This window comes from Oreochromis niloticus, linkage group LG13 (genome assembly GCF_001858045.2).
Source record: "Oreochromis niloticus isolate F11D_XX linkage group LG13, O_niloticus_UMD_NMBU, whole genome shotgun sequence".
Taxonomy (NCBI): Eukaryota; Metazoa; Chordata; class Actinopteri; order Cichliformes; family Cichlidae; genus Oreochromis; species Oreochromis niloticus.
The window spans coordinates 11,301,881-11,324,405 of record NC_031978.2 but is presented as its reverse complement, the minus strand read 5'-3'; the positions used below and the strand labels follow the sequence as shown (position 1 = coordinate 11,324,405).

Below are 22,525 nucleotides of genomic sequence, written 5' to 3'. Positions count from 1 at the left end.
TTTTAGGGGCGGGGGGTGGGTGGGGGGAGGGATACTGAGTTTGAACATTAAAGTGATATCACTTCAGTTGACTTGTTGAATGTGAATTTTGAAAATGACAAAAGCACATCTGGGGGCGTGGAGTTAAAACAAACTGAGCTTATCTTTCTGTGTATTTGCTTTCTATCTCTGCATGACGCTAACTGCCATTAACATAACAGACCCACATTTCCAAACTGTCAGTGGCTGATTTGAATGCGGGTAATGTCGGTGCCAGATTTTGGCACAAAGGAGAATAAGACCGCACCTTCGGCTCTGCTGCATTGATTCTGATCCCTCTCTCTCACATAGTATGACGTGTTAGAACACCAGAATGCTATTTAACTTTTAAATAACTAGATTTTATTTAGTTTTTTTCTTGGAAATGTAAAATTAGGGCCGAGCTGGACCAATAGTTGGTATTTGTATTGGCACAACACCCACCAAAATCACTGGAGTGAATATCAAATAAAAAAACAAACAAACAGTTAAACGCAGCCCATTTGCCTAAACTGTCGAGCAAATGCTTAACTACGCTTTGAGTGACGTGCCATAAAGAGAGCAATCACCAGAGCCGTGTAAGTCGAGTAAATGTTAGCGAGAACATGAGTGAGACCTGTCACCGGCGCTGTCATCTTGTCAGGTTTGTGGAGTTATGCTTGAGGAGGAAAAAGCAAAACAGACGAGTGCAACTGTGCAGTTTATTATGCAATGAATATATAAGAGTATGAATGTTTGAATGGTGCTGACAAATCAGAAATTATACTAAAAGTTCCCTAAAAAAGCTAAAAAAGTTGACAGAAAATGTGTTGCATAACCGAGATCCCTGCTGTTAGGGCGTATTTATCACATAGTATGCTGTATCCACTAATATATCACTAAAAGCTTAGTTGTTTAAGAGAGGATTGGATTGATATTGGTACAAAAAAAAGTTTTCCAGCACCTTTTATTATACCTGTTACCTGACTTGGTTTATAATTAAATAAATATAAAAATAATAACGTTTTATGTTTTTCAAAGCTGTGATTTGTCTTCATAACACGTCACTCCCTTGTTTGTTTCCTCTGTTTGCCCTTTACTTTGAAACCGAATGTACTTTTGATCAATGCTTTTTTAGTTTACGTTACATAATTAGAACTAAGAGAGGAATCAGGAATCACCTTTTGCTTTATGACATACTTTCAGTATATTTGTGTTTATTTAGTGTCTACTGTTCAAACATCCTCATCAGTCACACCTATGGAAAGCATTCAGCGTTTCCGGAGAAGAGTCTTGAAGTGCTGGAACATGTCTGTTTGCCATTCAATCCGCTTTCCTTGCTTCTCTTGAATCCACACATTGTATTAAACCCCGAGTTGGTCTAAAACAAAGGATTAAAGTGATTCATCTCTCTATATATATTTCCTCTGCTCGGTTGCTCAGCGGGCTCTTGTGCAGCATCGGTTTGACATTCACAGTAACGACTCCTCTGGTCAAAAGTCATTGTTTTTCTTTTCCTGTAAATTTGCCAGTAGGTAATTGCATTTTAAGAGAGCAGCAGAGGTGAGACCAGAAGGGAAAACGGTTTTAGGCATAGGAAAAATAAGTTATGAATAGTAACGCTAACATCCTGTGGCGGCTGTTGCTCATTCACTTGGCTCAATAATACCATTCCTCTGTGAGCCACATTTAAGCTAAAGGTTTATTTTCATAGCCTAAAGGAATTCCACTATTTTTTTGACTAAGGCAACCAGATTTCTAATGTTCTTCACTTAAGGGTTTACTAGTTTTGATGCAGAGTTTTATTTCTGCTTGAATTGCTGCTAGGAGACTTGATTGTGATTTGTTTCAAAACAGCAGAGCTAAGTAATTTTCTTCACTCTGGCAGGTGAGTTAAAGCCTCAAGGGCGTCTTACTTGTAGGCCTAAACACACACGCATGGGTTTTTGCACATATACACAGCTGCTGAGTAAAGTTCTTCTCCCATTTATAGGCTCCATATGAAAAAGCAGCTATAAACGCCATATTAAATCCACCTTTATTACGATAAATACTAGCACTGTGGACACGTAAGGAGGAATACTGTGCAGCTGTGAAATATTAAAATGTTAGAAATTGATCCGGGGAACAATTTTAGGACTTTTTTTTCCTGTGCTTCTCTCAATGCTAATTCTGACCTTTTGGATTCAGCTAAATCTGCTGTGGCAGCTGTAATAGCTGTCCATCTTGTCTAGGCTAATTCATGAAAGTGTGTCAAGCTACCTCAGGAGGTAAAGAAGACGAGAGGGCAAAAAAAAAAAGAGTTTCGCTGGGCCTTTTGGTACAGAAGTGTGTGAAATGCAGCCGTCAGATGGTGGTGAAATCCAGTCTATTCTTGGCATCCTGGTTATGGATTCAACAGAGCACTACAATATGTGCATGTACAACATAATCATGTAGGGGATGATTATTTAATAAGCAGCATATGTCGTTTTATTTGAGCATGTTCAGTGCATTCTCATTCTCATTTATCTGCATTTAAAGAGATGATAATGAAACATTAGCGTACTTGGGCTGCTGTTGTCTATATAATGGCTTTCATTTCTTCTGCGTTTGCTTGGAGTTCACTAAGGTGCGGAGATGGTGCAGAGTTATTCCTGGTGTATTAACGACATTAATCTGAAACGTTCGTCATCTGACTCAATCCAAGCTCGTGGTTTTTTTTCATCCACGTCACTACCAGGGTCCCTGCTTTTGAGCCAGCTCGAGCAAAACCGGGGTTGCGTCAGTTACCAGATCTTTAGTCCTGTGATCCATATTCATGTTCAGCATCGCCTGTCACCCCTGCAGCTGCTTTCCTCGCAGGGAATGACACAGATTTTGTTTATAATTATCATGCATTCTCTGCCAACGTGGATTGATTATACCCATGCTACTTTGTGTCCCCAATTTAATTTCTTGCCAGGAGGAATGTAATATTAGCACTGCACAGTCGTACAACAGGAAATTTAAGTTATGCATTAAACCTTGCCAGTGCAGATATTTTTACTTATTGTGTGCTTACTGACACACTAAAAGAAAAACGATCTCTTATATAAACCTAAGAGTAATGACAGACTGTGCTGGAATAAAATGCCTTGAGAAAAAGCCATAAATAGCCAGAAATAGCGCTGAATGACAGATGACAAGGGTCAGGTTTTTGTTATTAGCTGTCACGGTTATGTTGAGTATTACTCACATTAATTTGGCAGGGACGCGGTATGTGCTACAAGGCAATAACATAAACATTTGTAAACTCAACCTAGAGGTGCTGTATATGATATATTTAAACAAGATGGCCGTCTGTTTTGGAAAATATTACAAGCACCATTTTTTCCCGGTTTCTCGGATTCTCAAGTTATGCTTCCAAACTGCTGACCTTCCTCTCCGCTCCCCCCCCCAGAAACCTAACACTCCTGGTGTGCACATTGCTTAAATCAACAGTATTCTGAGAGTTAGTGAGGCAATCACTTTTTTGAGGCAAAGCAGTTGAGAGGAGTTACCCTCTTTCTCCTCCTTCTCTGGCTCTCTCGCATTTATCCTATATGCTCAAGGTCTTGGCACAGAATCTATATATTTCATTATCAGCTCAGTTTGTTTTTGTTTGAAATACTCATTGCTGATTTGATTTTTATTAAAAAGAAACATTTTCATTGCAATCCTTTGGAATCCTTTTTTCCCTTTTTTTTGTAATCCTCCAGGGTGGGAGGAGTATAAAAAAACAATTTATTGCTTCAATATATTAACGCTGTCCAGACGCACCAATCACACACAATATTTTACAATCTATTTTTGTACTGCGGTGCATGAGCGGTGGTTTAATGCATCTGTGGCTGAATTTAGTTGAGCTTTGTGAGGTTTTTCTGCATGTCAGAGTCAGTGGTGTCTGTGTTTGACAGGAAAAAAAGAAACATTTGAACTGAACTGATGCTGACATACACGGAGGGGAAAAAAATGAGTGAATCTATAGTAAGTAAACAGCCTAAAATCCTGAACCTGTGCTTTTTGAGATACAATCTTTGAAAACATTGAGTCCTTCTAGCTTGATTGGGCTGGGTCACTAGATGAACATACAGCATGATGTCATTGTTTCCACAACTTGAACCACTTTCTCGCTGCTCTTTAAACATGAAATCTGATTAGATGAAATATGCATATGCCAATATCGTCCCACGACAGCTCCGTCTGTTAATGTAATAGGCAAATTGGTTGCTAAGCTCATGTTTTCCTATCTCCTCTGCAGATTTGTGCTAACCACGGCCCATGAATTTTTCATTGTCCATATGTCATGGTATACAGAGGCCATAGAGGAGGATTTTAGAGGAGAACAGAGCACATGCTGTGGCTGTATAGTCACATTTCATAATCAGGACATGAACTGTATATAAAAACAAAGTGAACATCTGGTGAAAGATCACTTACACATGACAACGCACATTACAATGTCCTTGTGTAAGATGTGAAAGATGTATATTTTTACTCTATTAGCACCTAAATTACTCACATATAGCTTTAATATATACTAGGCTTGTGTTTCATCGTATCTAATGTGTATGGTATGCACGGCAGAATAAATGCTACTGTGCTATTTTAACTAAAACCACTTTCCTCCACTGGCATCGGCAGCATTAGCATGACTTCTCTATCGTGTAAGGCACAATTTTTTCGTATTATCCCTCTTATGTCATCAGCAACACAGCAGCTCTACACATATGGCTTTGCATTTCTACTTATCTATTAATAGCAAAATGTAACACAGATAAATAAGTATTTAGCTTTGGGGAACAAGCTTAGCTGTTATTTCCAGTGCAAAAGGTTTGTCCGCGAAGGAGCTGATGGAGGATATTTGGAGAAAAAAGGACATTCATGTCTTACTTCAGCATTATACCAATTCATTTGCTAACTCGTTTTTGAGTGCATCAATGACATATAGTTCAAAGCACATCATAACCACTGAGCATGGGGGCGGTCCTTGTTTTGTGCCCTGGGTTTGCCCCTACACTCATGCTACTTCTGACTCTTATATGTGGTGAAGATTTACGCATAAGGAGTGGGAAACTGTCACCTGCTCCTCATAGTTGAATGTTTATATTTTAATGTAGTCAGTAATTTTCCACAAAGATGATAGAAATGCACATCAATCAAATGCTGAATGGTTGATAAAACAGCAAAGGGCTGCTATCATTTCAGCGGAAATCCTCGTAAGCTGTTAATCTGTCATGAAATATGAGGTCTGTATCAACAGACATATACTGACAAAACATAAATTTGATTTCAATGCAGTGACAATGAAAATTGGTTTGCAGAAGCATAAAATTTCTTTTATGCAGTTGATCCTATAGTGAAATATTTAGTCACCATCTCATTTTCATGCCGTCATCATATGTTATTGCAGCTGCAAGGAGTGATTGTCTGGAAATCTCCCCTTTTTGCTGCATTTATGGAAACTCTGACATCCAAGATTTCAAAGTTACCTGCCTTAAACTATTTTAAATCAGTCTAAGTTCTTATTATGCTTTTTCCTGTGCGGTTTTCTCCAGGTGAACTTTTCCTGTCAGCACATTGTAATTTTTGAATGGAGTGTTTTAAGAGGGGGCAGATTCTCACACATTGGATGTTGTAGCGTCTTTGAACGCATCGCAAAAGAATGACTTCAGACTGGCTCCTACTTGTAATAGCAAAACCACAAGATGTTAACAGTGGAAAAAAAATAATAAAGTGATGAAATGCTCAGTGCAAATGATTGCCAATAACAAGTATGTTGCAACATGTATGTGCAATTGTCTTCATGTTGACAGCTTCCAGGAATTAAAGGGAAAAAAATCTGGTAAACAAATTATATTTAATGCACACATTAAAAAGCACCTCCTCGAGCTCTTCTAAATTTATAAACTATTTATTTTTAACTTTTCCTAAATAAAATGCAAAGCCTTTTATTTATTACGTTACACTTGAGCTGAAGAGGTTAGCTTGACCTCATTCGTAATGGCTCAATTGATAAGTCTGTTTATCGTGAGTCAAATGTGATAAAACAACACACTGAGAGACAGATTTTCATAAACGCCAGATGTGAGATGTGATACAACTTCTGAATTTCCCTAATAAAAATGTACAGAATAGCATGTTGCAACCTGGGGTGAGCAAGTCTGACTCATACGTGTAACTGAAAACGCTGTTTACAGAGTCAGACTCTGGTGTGGAAACACGTCCTGAATGCAGCCTTTTAGTCAGGTTTAAGTGTTCAATATCTCTGTGTAGGTGGAGACTTGTTGCTGGCTTTTTCCCTAAAAAAAAGGCTTGTGTAACTTTAAGTGACGTCAAAAATCATTGTTACACCGCTGATACATGGCAGCAGCAAAGTGAGGATTATACACTATGCGGTGAATGTGATTGATGTTTCCAGATTTTTTTTTTTCTTTTCTTTTTTTTTTCAAAGTGACCCAGATGTTTCTTGGAAAGGAGAGTGCTTAAACAGAGGCGGTGCTGGCTGTTGTTTTAGACATTTGTTTACAAATGTGTTAATTTTTTTTCTTATGAATATGCAACTATTTACTAAAAAGAAAATACAAAGAGAGGCGATAACTTGTCCTGTTTTCCTTTTCTTTGTTTGTTTGTTTGTTTGTAGATTTTAGAATTAATTTGAATGGCTAAAACACAGTAGCATATAAACAAGGAAAAGAAAAAGAGAACAAAGATGAAAGTATCTATTGGTCTATTTAGTTATGAGAATGATGATTATTTATAATCACCACGGCCTAATGCTGCGTAGCTTTGCAGAATGATAAAGTCCCTATGATTGGGCTCATTGGCTGACTCGATCCCATCAAGTGTAACTAGAGCGTGATCTATTAGAATACATATGTTTTATTGATGTATGGGCTTCGTGTTTATCCTGGCATTCATTTATTTATAGGTCGATGCTACGATTTTTTTTTTCCTCCAGTAATGAATAGGATAAGCCTTGAAGCTTATCCACTGCTCCCTTTCATCTCTCCCTCTCTTTCTCTCTCCCTCCCCCCCTTCCCTCCCTCTGTCTATCTCCCTCTCCCTCCCTCCAAAAGCCAAATTGAAATACTGTATTTTTTTTTTTAGAGCCCCACTCCTACTGAGTTGTTGCTGCAGTCTGTCAGTATCAATGATGTGGAAGCGTTTGAAGGTTATCCCGTTTTTAGCAAATCCTCCACATTATGTAACTTTGACTCTGTTTTACATTTGCCACTCTTGGAACAACAGGGGTGTGTGTATTTGGGGCAGTCCCTCTGCGTCCTCTTAACATTTCTTTGCAAAAAGGGATTTATTTTTTAATTTCCTCTCCTGGAACAATGGCCATTAAGAGCTCTTGCCAACACTTTGGCACAGTAAAAAGCTGAGGTGACATGTTCACTTGTCAGATATTTACAGCTTTTATTGTGCTGTAGTGTTTTTGTCCTGACAGAAAAACAGCGTTATGACTTATTACAGTTTAAATCAACACAGAAAGACCAGAAAGACTTTGTGCCTTGCTGGATTTGAGCCAGTATCAGTTCTTTTTTTTTAATATATACTATGCATAAAATTTATACTGTGCATATGGGTCTTGAGATAAATCAAATTATTTGGTTCCCCGGGGTCAGAGGTCATTGCATTCCTCAGCATATGTGTCAGTCAGGGGCTCTGGGTTAAGATTAAACCCACTGTTAATAAGTACTTAACAGGTGACGCTGCCATCATGAGGCAATCACATGAGGTGGATAAAATGAAAGAGAAAAAGGAAAGAGTGAAGGAAGAAATGAGAAGGAATGAGTTTCTTCCTGTAATTACGGCTTATTTTGACTATAAATTAAGTTTGTGAGATTTCCCTTGTAAAACATGTAACACTGTAACATAATTCCCTATTTACTTTGTAAATGGAAAGCTTGAGTCGACAGCCTTTATGAGTTTGCGCAGTGCTAAAGTACACACATTCACACCCCTGTTGAAACACACACCCCGATGAATCCGATGAGAATGATTTCATAATCCATCGCAATAATAAACTTCTTTGAACTGTTTAATTGGCTCTTCCTGGAACGGCACGGCTCCGCTTCATTTGATCTGATGAAAGAGTAATGTTGCTTCTCCCCAGGGGGAGCATGCACAACGGCGCACAAATAATGAATTAAGAACACTACTCCTTTTTTTTCCAAATGACTGCCATAATAAAGCAGGAAAATTCATATTGCACTTACACCAGTTTCCCCTAAATTGCTTTTATGTTTACTTGCTTATGTATTTAATTTTCAGAGCTGGCTTTAAGTGAAAATAAATCTAGATTTCTAAAGGGTAATGGATTGAGTTCACATGAAAAGTGTCATCTGAACGAACCACTGTCGATAGAAATGCTTGGAAATGCTCCAGAAACATTCCTCATGTGTGATTCTGCGAAAAGTCACACTTGCACTGTTCTGGGAATGAATAGCCTGTGTAGCAAGTAGTGACATTTGATTTGAAGGCATGCAGTGCATGTAAAGGGGGGGAACTGAAGTAGGCTATGCAAAAGAGAGAATGAAATATGTAAAATTTAAACTGACAAAGTCATGATGGTTTGGGAGAATGTCCTCTCTCCTAGGCTGAGGAATATGAATAGTGACAGTCTGAATAGAGAGTCTGTGTACAGCAACAGTATGGTTGCAGAAATGAGCTCATTACTGGCAAATACACACACACATACACACATTTTCTTTTTTCATTACTATAGTGAGAATATTCCATTTACATCTGCTAATTGTAACCCCTAAAACGCCAAAACCCAAGACAGGGAAATTGGTGTACCACCAAAACCCATAACCTTAACTGAATTTTTTTCCTCAGTTTTATCCCTTAAAAATCTCCTGAGACTTGCCAGGAAATCTTTAACACACACACACAGACACACACACGCACGCGCACACACGCACGCGCGCACACACATTGAGCCCTCATGACTCTGCAAGCCAAGAGAACGATTTACATGATTTTTTAAGTGTGAGATAAAAATATGGGAGAGTATTTTTAATGTCCTGGTAAACACACACTTACAGGGATGTGGGCTTGTCTCCATGGCAACACTAGTCAGAGCGTGCCCGGCCTAGCGTTTTTGACAGTTTCTCCTGATGATGATTGATAATTACTACCTGACTTGTTGTCCCCGTCTCCGCAAACATATGGCGAGATCTGCCCTCCGCCATATATCTGCCAAAATGTTCTTTTTTCTGATAATAGCTTTTTAATGTTGCGTTTTGTTGTGTATGCATAGCAGCCCCCCCACCACCACCACACACACACACACACACACACACGCACCCCCTCCCAACCCCAGCCCTTTGTAATTACATTTGCCGCCGCTCACATACTTATTAGAGAAAGGAAAGAGAAATAGATAGGAGAAGCAGGAGAGTGGGAGAAAGTCAAAAACAGGCAGCAGAAGGAGGGGGGGACAAAATTAATTTAACTTTGAATTGATGTGTTCTGTGCACTGCTGCTGGATTTAAATTTGACAAATTGTCAGGATTAACACAAAGAAAGAGCATTTTACAGTATAGTCACATATTAGAAAATAAACACCAGATAATAGCCAGTGTGGTGGGCTGTAGTTTGAAATGGCAAGCGAGACTCTTTATTCCATATCTGTGTGCGCGGTATTTTATTATGCAGTGTGTTTGCATGCGTAAAGCTCATATTTAGATGCAATTGGAGGCAATCTTGTTATATTCACAGAGGCCATAGAGGAGGATATCAATCTATAAACATGATTTATCTACTGTGCACTGTCTAAAAAGGCATTAGCATAGCCCCTCTGTTGTGGATCTTATTACCTGACTGTATGCTGAAACCACAGACTAACACTGCAGACCTGACCGGCATTTAAAACATCAGCTAAATTCAGATTAAACACTGCATTCTTCCTTTTAAGCTTTTAGTAAATTGCACCTACATAGACAATATTTAAAAAATGAGTTTATGTGACAAAAAGATGACAACTATTTCTTTTTGATGAAACATGCAGACCCGAGCTGCTTCTCGGTAGGTGTAGGATGCTTCATAGAACATTTTATTTCTAATTTTCTCTTCCATTTAATTGGCCTCCATAACCTCTACTTCCAGGAACAGGAACATTATCAGCATCTGATTATGTCTTGTCATGTTCTGCAGGCTAAATCAGATAAACACAAGTATCTGATTTAACACGTTTGTAGTTACAGATATTCTAGTTCACTTATATCTGGCTGGCTCATATAATGTGTGGCTCACCTGCAGCAGGCAAAAGCAGGGCACTCTGCAGAAACCGAAGTCATTTCTAATACTGTGTGATTGAGGTCTGCCACAGGCTATGGCAACAGACAGGCTCTGTGAAGGAGATAATGATGCATACACACACAGCTGTCAGTCAGCCAGCTAAGGGGAATCGTCTTTGAGGAAAATAAAAACAGACTGTAGCCGATATAATGCGGTGTTTGTATAGGAAATGATAGGATTGGGGAACTAGACTGGAACGGGATGTCAGAGTTGTTGGAAACGAAGAGGAGGTCTGGTAAAAATCTCACACGGATTCCCATCTTTGCATTGTAAATATATTTATGCAATCACACTAACATTAAGCGCACATTAGAGAGAGCAAAACTGATTTTTCTCTGACCACTAGTGGTACCAAACCATGTAGGTAGCTGGGTGTTGCTCCCCAACCCATAACAACACAGAAAAATTAAAAGTATGAAAAATACTCTGAACTGGGACTCTTCCAGCCATGGCTGTGTATCCTTGGGATAATTGGCAGGCCAACTGTGGGATAAGTTCCAGTGAAAACTTGTTTTGGGGCTTAGGTTGTTGCGTTAATGTTGACTCACAACAGCAAAATAAGTCACAGTATACAGTACACCCAATTCTGACAGGTTCAACAACCCACACGCCCTTTTTTATTTGTAAATTGTCTTAATTACTTTATGGTGTGTAAATAGTTGTCATTATCAATAACGTGTAAAGAAAATAAAAACTTCAATTCTTAGAAGCCTCCATTCATCTCCTCCCTACGTCGTTTCCACCCGGACCTGTTTAAAACTCGTCCCTGCTTCTCTTTTAGTTTTTTTTTCTTTAAGTATAGATTCTAAAGATATGAACAAGATAATGAAATGAAAGAAATGGCTGGTTTTGTTTGTTCCTTCTAGCCTTTCACATTTCATATACCCCAGCCTCTGTTTAATGTAATAACAACTGTCAGTGTTTGATCAGTACACATGTGCTTGACTTGCTTCGCCAATAAAAAAAAGTGATTTCCATGTTAACATTTATTCAACTGGCTGTGTGAAATATGAAGGGGATTACCAGGAATGACCCACCCAGCCCTGTGAGTTGTCCCAGTGTCTTTGCACTCACTTTATTCTACGAATTTGCCACTAAATGGCAAACATAGCTGAGCATTTAGAAGCTAAGGAGTTGGATATTTCCCGTGGAGAGTGAATATTTTACATAGATAATAATATTGGCATTGTCTCCAATTTAATGTTGTTAATTTAAATCATTTTTCTATTATTCTAATAGAAAGGAGAGGATAAGTGCACCTCTTTTCACCTCCTCTGCATTAGGTTTAAAAAATTTTTTACACAGACAAAAATAGAGACATAAAAAAATAACCAATAATGGGCTAAGCTTCTTTGTGTGTGTAATTTGGGCAAGCTTGCTCTTTAAAAAACGCTTCGAGCAGAGTCAATCAAGGTGCTGTTGGAAAGAAAGAGCTGTTTACAAGAAGCTGTCGAGGACCTGGGGATGAGTCGGTTGTACCTCAGGGGGACTGTTGTTAGACCTCTTTTAGAAACAGGTCGGGCTAATCCCTGCTTTTTACTCGGGCCATGCTCTAATAGCCTTGTATTACAGTGATTTTCTGTGTGTTAGTAGTCAGAACAAGTTCCTGATACAGGTACTCTCACCAAACACAGCACCAGTGAAAATTTGAAATTGTTGCTCTTGCTGCTGGGCTTTGCTGTGTTTACTGATTTTTATCTCCCTCTGTTAAATTGGAAGGTGAGTTTGTTGTTGTTGTTTTTAAAGGCTTGGCACAGCTCAGATGTGTTTTTGTAATAACAGTAACTTGTAACTATTATCATACCTAGGAAGAAGCCAAATAATTCTTCCTCATTAAATTCAGAATAGCTCTCAGGCACAGCAGTGTTAGAATATCTTCTTATGCTGCAGATGCATTCATAGTCAAAAACAGGCAATAGCGGTGATGAAAATATTTCAGTATTACTGATGTGAAATCCCCCTGAGGTTGACCTAGTATGAAATACCGCACTCTTGGATTGTGTTGTGAAATGTTTTGCACTTTATCAATGATAATCTTCCCCTGTATATTTATGAGAAATTAATTAACACTTGTATCATCTATCAACCTACGGAGGTTTTGATGATTAATAAAAACAGTGTACTGTGTCCACCCACACACACTCGCTCACTCTGTGGGCACATTGTGTAATTTTTGATGATTGCAGCGATGGAGATGCTTGAAGTATTGCTGTTCATTAAAGTTTTTGTGTGTCTGTCTGTGTGTGTATGTCTCAAATGACTCTGAGCAGAAACGTGCCTCAAGCGCAGGAACAGTGGAATAGCTCTGCTGTCAGATGTGACAAAGTGAGAATTACGAGCATGTCAAAAGTGCCTGATGTTAGTATGTGAAAGGTGACGGCAGCTTCAGTCGCAGCATAATCGCGGCGAGGAGGAGGCATCTAATGCTGCTTTACATGAGGAAAATCAAGAGAGCTGTTTTGGTTTCGGTCATGGCGGTGATATTGTGAAATCTGTGTTGGGTTAGTTTGCTTGGTTGCCTCGTAAAACAAAGAATGTTTGTAAAAATATTCAGATCCTTTCTTCCCTTTGTTGATGCTTCGCTCTATTATACCGTCACTTTTAAATTATGGTCATAGTGTAAGATCACTGGTAGGACTGCTTGTGTTTTCTGAATCTCTGCAGACTGCAAGTGCAAAGTCACTTACAGTCCATACACACGGGCAAAGCGGGCACAATTAGGAATTAAAGATAGGAATCTGAATTTCCTTTTTTTTCTAATAGGAGTGTGTGGGTATAATTAAAGCCAGCTCTGATGAAGGGCACTGTTGAGAGAGATTTAAGCGAGTCTTTTAAACCAAAACAGTGAGTGTGGGTGGAGAATGTGTGTTTTTTGAATATCCAGTGGTATTCGGTAAAAAAACGAATCTATCACATCCTGATTTACAGCCAAATTGAAACACAAATAACTGTTGTTTTAATTTGTGGTAAGCAGCAGCGACCTGTGCTGTAGGTTGTAGTACAAATGTGCTTAGGTTTTGTGTATTGCATTCCCCGTGAGAACCTTTTGATTCAAATTGCTGGTAATATGTGTCATAAATACCAAAAGAGCAACAGACAAGGTATTGACTCAGAGATGAGCCTGAGAAAGAAACATTAGCCCAGACGTGCTTTTTCCATGAAATTGTGGTCAGAAACATCCAGTCCTTGAGAACAAGTACTTGAAATTCCTCCAAACTCTGAGATCTTTGACGTACATATAGTGAAGACACGTGGTCGCCCGTCATCGCTGCCTGAGGACTCAGTCTGGTTGGTTTGTTGCTTTGGAGCCTCCCTTGTCACTTCATTGTGCCTCCAGTGGAGTTAAAATGTTCCACCAAAGTGCAATATCACTTCGCTGATCACACATTTAATGCTCCACTGCTCTACAGATTAAAGTCTGTCTCTTAAGCGTTGTATCAGAGGGCACTTTGTATCATGATTTGTCATGTGTTATTCATTACTTGTCAGGTTTTTTTTAACCTTTGGTTATTTTGTTTGCATTGTGACAGCCGCTATTATTGTTCCTTATGAGTCATATTTAGTTTTATTCTATTTTTTTTGTTTAATTCTCTAAGTCTGCTTCTGTTTTCCATTTGAAAAACTTCCCCTTTTTCCAGTGGCATCTTTTTATACATACATGGAAATACAGCTGCTCAGTGCTTAAAGAGAGTCTCTCCCGGCGCTTTATGTTGTATAACTTGCGGTAAATTTCCGATGCGCCACTGTAAGCCTGTATAGCAGACCTGAGTGACCTCCTTTGTCTGAGTGTGGGCGTATTCGCAGGTTTAGTTTCATTTACAAATCCTTCCCTGAGGACTGCTTCTCACCTGCACAGATAGATCTCTTCTCTCTCACAACTTTACAGTGTGTTTAGTTAAAAAATTCTTTACATTTACTGAACCTTCAGCGTGTAACTCATCAGGGAGTAACTTATTGAACTAATTGACCTAGAGGATCTCTCTTTGGAGAATTCACATTGATTGTAAGCTCTGGAACATAACTCCACTTGTCAATATCTCTGCGCTGCTAAACTGACTTGAGTGGTTATGCTATATTTGCTGTAAAGATCCGCGTGTGCTTGGAGGTTTATCAACAGGATGTTACATAATTTTATTTTGGTTTGCTGTGCTTCTGTGGTTTTGTTTGTTTGTTTGGTTTGGTTTTTTATCAAAAATTCTTTCCATAAATGGTGTTAATTATAATTTCAAAATTACATTTTGCCATGTTCTATCCAGGGGGACATACTGTACTGTACAGGCAAGGCCTTGTATTGCAACATGAATGTTACCTTTGGCTGCGAGCTATTCTGATAATTGCTGAGTGGGTGTCAGGCCTTTAGTGAATTTGCAACCAAGTAAGACAACAAAATGTGTCAAAACATGTTCTTCTGGTGCTTGTTCTTGAAATACCACACTCATCCTCGCTCTCCTCTTTGTTTGAACTTGGACCCCATTAGCTGAAGTTAGATGTAGTTGAAGTTCAACTGTAGAATTAAGGGTGTGCGCAGAGGCACGAGTGGGAGTCTGGTTTCATGAAAGCGTAGATGGGGCATTCTTCCCCAATTGCAGTTTGTCTGGGGGATAAAAACTCTCATATGTTCCTCTTTCAAATGTGATGAGTCAGAACAGTCATCACTTCAGGAGGGAAATTATCATTTAACTTGTCTACAGTTGAAAAAAAAAAGTTATTTATCAAGCTGAATAAGGTTATCATAGTTAACCTGAAACTAGGTGTAAAATACACTGAAATAAAAAGAAACAATAGGTGACTGTTGGTCATGAATGCTCCTCTAACAAGTCCTTGCATTGTAATAATTAAAAGGATTAACACTGAAGCAAAAAATCAAACATTTATAGCACTTAAAAGTGAACTGAACAAGAAAATCCACAGATAAGTGTTTAGTTTGTCATTTGAAACTTTGTAGAACAGTTTTTACTAATGATTTATTTCAGCTTGACCTTTGTAAATGCCAATAAAATGAATGATCAACATTTATAACATCCTCGTTGTATATTTGCATAATAAGATTACAAAGATGATTGTAAATTAACGTAACTCTACCACACTGTGTAGTTCCCTGAGGCAGTTACAGTGGTGCCAACAACATGTTGTATAAGGAGTTACTTTCTTTTTGGTCATTAAGAAAAACAGTAGATTCAACTTTTGACTTGAAAATAGCTTCAGAAAAAAATACTAGGGGTGTCATGAGAAATGTAGCTTTAATATTTAAAAATTGAAGTGGTGACATTGTGTCAGTATGCATGTTATAATCTTCTTACTATAATACATTAAATCTGTTTGTTTGTTTGCCTCGCGTACAATGAGGAGTTGAGCAACCAAAATTGGCACATAGGAACATCTTCGGCCCCTGGAGGTTCTTATCTATATCAGATATTATCATGTCATCATGTTGCCTAGCAACTACCTACAAATGGGCTAAAATGACCCATTTGAAGCTTTATGCAACTGTAACACCTCAGAAAAGCAGTCTATCATTCTTTTTTCATGACGGTAAGATCTAAATTATTCCCACAAAAACTTTCATAATGCAGGATCTATTATGTCATCATCTTGCCTAGCAACCACCTAACAATGGAATAAAGTCACAGGCTAAACAATACAATAACATGGGCATGTACTAGTGTTAGAAACAATAGTGTGAGTAACTCCCACTCTTTTTGTATGACTGTACATTTATGGTAATACAATCAAGATTCTCAATAAAGAATAATCTTAATTTATGGGATTAGATGCTTTCTGCTACCTTTGTGTACTTTTCTAGTCTAATCAAACTTTATTGTAAATATTTTTTACCATGATAATAGCAAGTTAAAAATCTAGTCTGTACCAAACTTTTTGCAGTTGTCGAGGACTTTCAGTCAAAATTATTGTTATCCGTGTAAATCTAAAACAATATCTTTAAAAATTTCCTCTGTTTAGCTGTTTTGTCTTGTTTCATCTGTGCCAAAGTGCTGAACTGATCTTTCAGCTGACCAAAATTGCCATTCTTTTAACCGATATTGCTAGTGTGGCTAAAATTAGGAAACCACTGCACACATCTGTAGTTGTGAGTGATTATTTCTGACATAAGTGTTACTCCAAAGTGCCAAATGAAAGGATGAGTTGGCCACTAATCCCGTAAAGCACATCAAAGTGTTTTTCTATCCTCTAAGCCTTTAATTTCAGTTTGCCAAACAAATACAAAAACAGGCACAACACAATTATTTGGCCCATGTAGCCCATCAGCGTGATCATTTGTCCAACTACTTTAAAGAGGATCTGTGAAGCCACCCTCCTGTTCATTAAGTGAGCATGCAGATATTGCACTTTTTCAGTCAGCTTTGTGAGCTTTATCAACTGAGACATCCATCACTTGAATTCTCCAGTTGGCTTGATATGTCTCTCTACTCACAGCAGCCTCTCAATCAATCAGTCCATTTTGTTGTGGTTCCCTGTGGCTCGCCTCTGTTGATGCATAGAACCGTCAGAACCCTTCCTGAGCTGTCTCTAATGAGTTTTTCATTATCATTGACATCAGCTGAATAGCAATGAAACAGAGGTGCCAGGGCTGTGTCTAATTGAATCTGAGGGGGTAGAAATTATTAGACAAAGCAATGTTTTAAAGCTGTTAAAAGCATTCAGCTGCATCCTGAGATCAAGTTGTCATCCTGTGCGTCTCTGTGCTGAAGTCATTGTGACTTTCGTGGCTCATGATGGGAATAACCCTTATCCATATATATGAATTTAGTCACTATTTTTTTGTTTTACTGTAACACCAGTGTGTGGTGATGGTGTGTGTGTGTCTGCATGTGTAAGCAGTATGCCTTAGGGCTTCATGGAGAACTAGGAAAGAGTCCTCTGGTCACTTCAGTGCATGTCTCCAAGTCATGTCAGTGTCCCAGATAAGCAGAAAGCCACAAAGTAAGAAATTATTAACTTAAGGGGAAGCTTGGTCAGCATCCATTTTTGGTGTATGATTATAAGGCCCATATTTGGCTTGCAGAGGGGAAGTATCAAGTGTGCTTAAATGATCTTGTTCTTTTCTAGTACATTGACAAAAACACTTAATGCCCACAGAGTGTTAAAAATACCAGGGGCTGTAAAATCATCGTCTTGTGATGTTGGCTTTGTTTTTCTACAGACTATAAATGTCTGTGTTTCCATTCGACAAAATCGATCTGCACAGATTCAGTCCACGTTTTATTTTCTTTGTGTTATTCTAAAGCTGATGACTCCTCCCTTATGCAACTCTGCCACGAGGAAAGCAGATCAGCGCTTCTTCTGCAGCACAGAAAAATTGCCTTTACTTGACCTTGTGTGCTTGTTTCTGTATATTTACGAAAGTACATGAATGCACCATTTAACCCCTATCTGCAGCATCTGCCTGGCTGGTTTAAATGTGTTCTGTTTGGCCTCTGTCAATAAGTCACTGAATTCAGATTCACTCGCTGCCCTGTTGCAGAGTGTTATGCAGCAGCGTTTTGCAGTAATTGCAGCTTTTTCTTACGCAGCAGTATTTGACCTGATGAAAAATGTAAACAGACAGGCAGGTTATGTAACTCAGTGTAGGGTGTCAGGGAGGTTAGTGATTGGACTAAAAACAGAACCACACTGAGTGTGTGACCTGACTCGGACCTGCGATGTTTGTTTAAATATAACGTCACATGTTGGAGGATAAATCTGGATTCAAACCTGCAAGCAGTCATAATAACTCCTCTTATATTTGTTCTCTATGAGATATGTTTTCTTAGTCATCGGTGAGTTCTCTCAAGCTTTCATTTTCTTTTTTACTTTATATTTATGGCTTGTGTTACTTACATAAAGCCTAAGCATCACAATTTGGCTAAGACAAAACATACTGTGATATTTTATGGCTTATGTCTATGTCCCTTCAAAATTAAACATAAGTAAATAAATACGTTTACAATAAGATGTGTTATTTTTCAGTGTTAATGAGTAATTGGCCGAATAAAAGGAGCCGGATAAGCACCAAAGTGGATAAACAGTGGAGGGAGGAACACACCCAGCGCTTTCTAAGTAAAGATTACAGCGTTGAAAACTTGTTTTTTTAGTGCCAAAGAGATGACAAATGCACAACAAATGTCCTTGGAATTTTCCCTGTGCTGTTTCTCCGCAGCGTAGCGGTTGTGAAAATAACAACATGAAGTGATGGGTTGCTGAGTCGTGATCATTTTACCCTTTTAATGACTGCCTCTTAGTTTTATTCAGCTCTGGTGTTATTGTAACATTCTCTTGATGGGAATTTGATCCGACAAAAATAATCACAGAGTCCTTTTGGCAGAGAACAACCTTGGATGTGATTTAATTGTCATTGCAGATGGAAAGAAAGAATGTCGACGCTGAGAAATACATGACTGAACTTAGATAATTTGAAGTTTTTCTTTCCCTCTCCTTTGAGCTTATCTCTGTTTGTGTTGCTGCGAGGAGGCAAGTCACTCTGCCAAAAAGTTACATTACAATTGCGGGTTGACATAAACGTGGGTGTACAAAGGACTTGGAGGGCTTAGATACTTTATTGTGTGTGTAATGTGAACTGAGCAATTATATCTGCCAGCCTTTCAAACAAAGAGCTCCTATCATGCAGGTTCATGTGTTTTTAATTAACAGCGTTGAGCTTTAAGACATGAGAAGACTAACCAGAGGGAAACCAAAAATAGAGTCATGATCACCAGTTCATCTGATGTGCTGTAGTACAGTGTAATTATTTATGTTGCTTAGAATGGGGAGGAGGGGCAAGACAAAGCATTTTTATATTATATATGTTGCGGTTAGAAAAAAATACAAGCTATGTTTTTCTAGCATCTGTGTGAAATATTTCTCTTAGCACAAACTGACTGTTTAAAATTTCTTCCCTTTTGTGGGTTTCTCGGTTAACCAGCATCTGTCATTTTCATTATTATTCTAACTGCCTGACTGTTATGACGCCCTCATCTGTAATCTTAAAAATACATCTGTCTGAATTTAAAATGGAGTTTCTCTTTTAGGCTGGGAGTGAACTTGAGGATCGTGTTTACTAGCACATTGGAGCAATTTGGCAGGCTGCAACCCCATTCAGCACAATGTTGCACTAATCCAGTTTAAAAATAATTAGCTACAGGCTAGCAGGCCTGTGAAATTCCTTTCCCCTGATTGTAAATGTTCCTGTCATACCCTCCCTCTAAGTTCCCAGGCAAGAAATACATATTTGGGTTTAAAAGGCGTTTTCTTTTTAAGTCTTTTTTTTATTCTTCCTGTAAAACAAAGTATATTATTATGAAAGAATTGGATGTTGGCAACAAAGAGCTGAAAGTATTCAGTGATTTTAAAAAGCAAATTTCCTTCTAAATGGATCAATCTAACTGTCATTGTTCCCTTTCCTTCAGCTCCCAACCTGAAGGGGCGACCTCGGAAGAAAAAGCTGTCCTTCTCTCAGAGGAGAGACTCCCAGAGTCAGGCTCAGGGTCAGGGGTCATCAGGGTCAAACCAGGGTTCAACAGCAGTGACAGCACAGGAACCCTCTAGTCCAGAGGGCAAAATTACAACCAAGGTAAGATAAGTTACGCTCCCTCAGGGAGTATTTACATGTTACAGCTGGGGCATGGGCTAAAAGCAAATATTTCTTAAAATAAAATGGAGAAGTGTTGCCATAAAAACAGCTGTGGTATCACGGTAACAGCCTAGACAGTCCACTAGAGGATGTCTCATCAGTGTCACTATACATGTATGTGTGAATGCTCCAGAGATAACCCTATAGATTAAAAAGTAAATAAAAACACAGACTAGAACTGTTTTGGCGGCTTTGGCTCAGATTCTGAGTTATGTTGTCCTATAATTACAGGGTTCAGGGTTTGATCCCTGGATTCTTCAAATTGGCCTGGAGGAAGCAGTCTTGCACACTGTTATGGTTAGGCTTAGTAAGACAGTAATTTATCAGTTTTAGTTAAAATTGTGGGGAAGCTGTTTGCTGTTGCCTGCAGAGCGTCCTTCACATGACTCTGAGCGGACTCGGTGCTCTGAGAGGAACTGCTCTGCCACTTCAGATTTCTACAGTTTATTGGAGAAAAACACTTTTTTCATGCCAAGGCAAAGCAAAAAATTGACACTGACATGGTATCCTCCAGTCAGCAGGTCTATTACACGCATTGCCTGTACGGTATACATACACCATATATTACATTTCCTTAGAACATATAGCCATGTAGGCTAGTCTACAAGGTTACACTTACATAAATATTTGTAAAAGACATATTTTAAGGGTATTATACAACAAATAGTAACTTTAAAGTCCACTAGCTTTATGTTAAGAGCACAGCTTGTGTTGCCAACCAGCTGCTTTCCACGTTATCCTTGAATCTTAAGTTACAGAATAAACTTTGCTTTCCTACACAATGACCAACACAGCAACAGTCTAGTCTATTCAGGACGTGTAAAAAGCAACACGATTGCGAAGGCCACGTGCTACACAAAGGGATGTCACAAATCAACACAAATGAAGCAAGGACGACAGGGGAATGAAGACTGTTTAGAAATTATTATTTTTATTATGACAGCATTTGCTGATTATACTTCTATAATTGACTTCTTCCTAAATCTAATGTCATTTCACCTGATTAATTTATCACTGATAGATTATGATATTATGATAGGATCTTTTGTTGAGAGGTACTCTTTTTTGTCTGTGTCAATTTTCTTATAATAACCTCTTACCAGGTACAGTGTAATCTTAAATTAGAATGGGTTATTTCATATTTTAATCTCAGCACAGTTTCCACCAACGAGAAGCACTCAACTCATTCTGAAATCATGTTAGATGATGGAGGAAACTGGAAACAAGAAATAATCATCAAGCCCCCATTACTAGGTCTTTGTCATGTTTTCTTTATTTAAAAATCGGTTTAGTGGTATCACTTTCTATTGATATTTTGATTTTGTACCTCTGTCCTCGTTTATTGTCTGACATTAGTCGTAATATTCCTGTGAGGGACATATCTTTGGTAAAAGCTCTTCCACAGTTATTCCTATGACCTTGGACAGTTAAATCGATATAAGCAATTCTCTCTCAAAGCTGGAGTCAAACCTATCTGTGCCTAATCTGTTATGACCAGAAGAGCTGCTTCATTGATAATCAATGAGAGTTTTCCTCTGTGGCCATTAGGAATATTTACTTGTGCTTAAACCCTAACAAAAGTCATACAAACTGTCTGACATCATTTGAATAACAGTCTGTTAAGGGTTTAATTTTCCGCTAAATACATCCGCTGAGTCTGTATGCTCTCTCTTTGCAGGTCAAACCCAACTGTAAAACGGTACCCAACGGAAAAATAACCGCACTGGCCAAACAAAAGGCCATTGGCCTCAGTAAGAAATCTTTATCCGAGGAGAAGGACAGAGGAAAGGAAAAGGAGAGGGAGGAGAGAAGCGAGAAAGAGGACAAGAAAGAGGAGGATACATCAGAGGAGAGCCGAGCGGAGGAGCAGGCTTTCTTAGTAGACCTCTACAAGTACATGAAAGAAAGAGACACGCCCATAGAGAGGATCCCCTTCCTCGGCTTCAAACAGAGTGAGTAGGGCAACTTTTTCTCTTATTCCCTCACTGCTGTGGTTGAAGCAATGGAGCGCTCGAATCGATAGTAAAAATTTGTGTGGATACATTTTTACAGGAGTTATTTTGAAAATTTAGGTCGTAACATCGCCACTGGGGAACGTTAGCAGGCTGAGAGGAGATTAAAAAAAAAATTGGAGTAAAAGACACCTGTAGGAACAAGCAATAAAAAAAAAGCCCCCAAACCTCCTCAGAATTTCCCTGCACAGAAAAAAGAAAGCACATTATTATTTGAACCCTAAAATATCGTGTGCTTGGAGAAAAGAAACACAAGTATATGTCTCAAATTACAGATTAAGTATCAGAGTGAAAGTGCACTCTGTAAGTCACACATGTCAGTGTAACAGGCAGGGGAAAACCTTGCATGGACTCTAATCAGCATCTCTAACCACATGTTATATATGCAGAGCCCCTGTTGTGATCAAAGGAGAAACAAGTAGCTGGTTTTTAGTCAATGGCCGACTTTCTCCCATTCATCTAGTGTATGAGAGTTTCATGTGCTCCTGTATGTGATGGGCGTTATGTTTAAGGCCTCAGAATTTAAACTGCAGCCAAAATGTTAAAAAACGAACTCAGTGTGTAGTAATAATAAACT

At 38.6% G+C, this 22,525-nt stretch overlaps 1 protein-coding gene across 1 annotated transcript in view; it reads left to right on the top strand.

The window, feature by feature from the left end:
- Positions 1–22,525, top strand: part of arid5b (AT-rich interaction domain 5B) — a 75,221-nt gene that overhangs the window by 34,016 nt on the left and 18,680 nt on the right. Inside the window, exons 5-6 of the mRNA XM_005474332.4 lie at positions 19,713–19,876; positions 21,615–21,888. Coding sequence (XP_005474389.1) covers positions 19,713–19,876; positions 21,615–21,888 — 438 coding nt within the window. The remainder of the gene's footprint in view (positions 1–19,712; positions 19,877–21,614; positions 21,889–22,525) is intronic.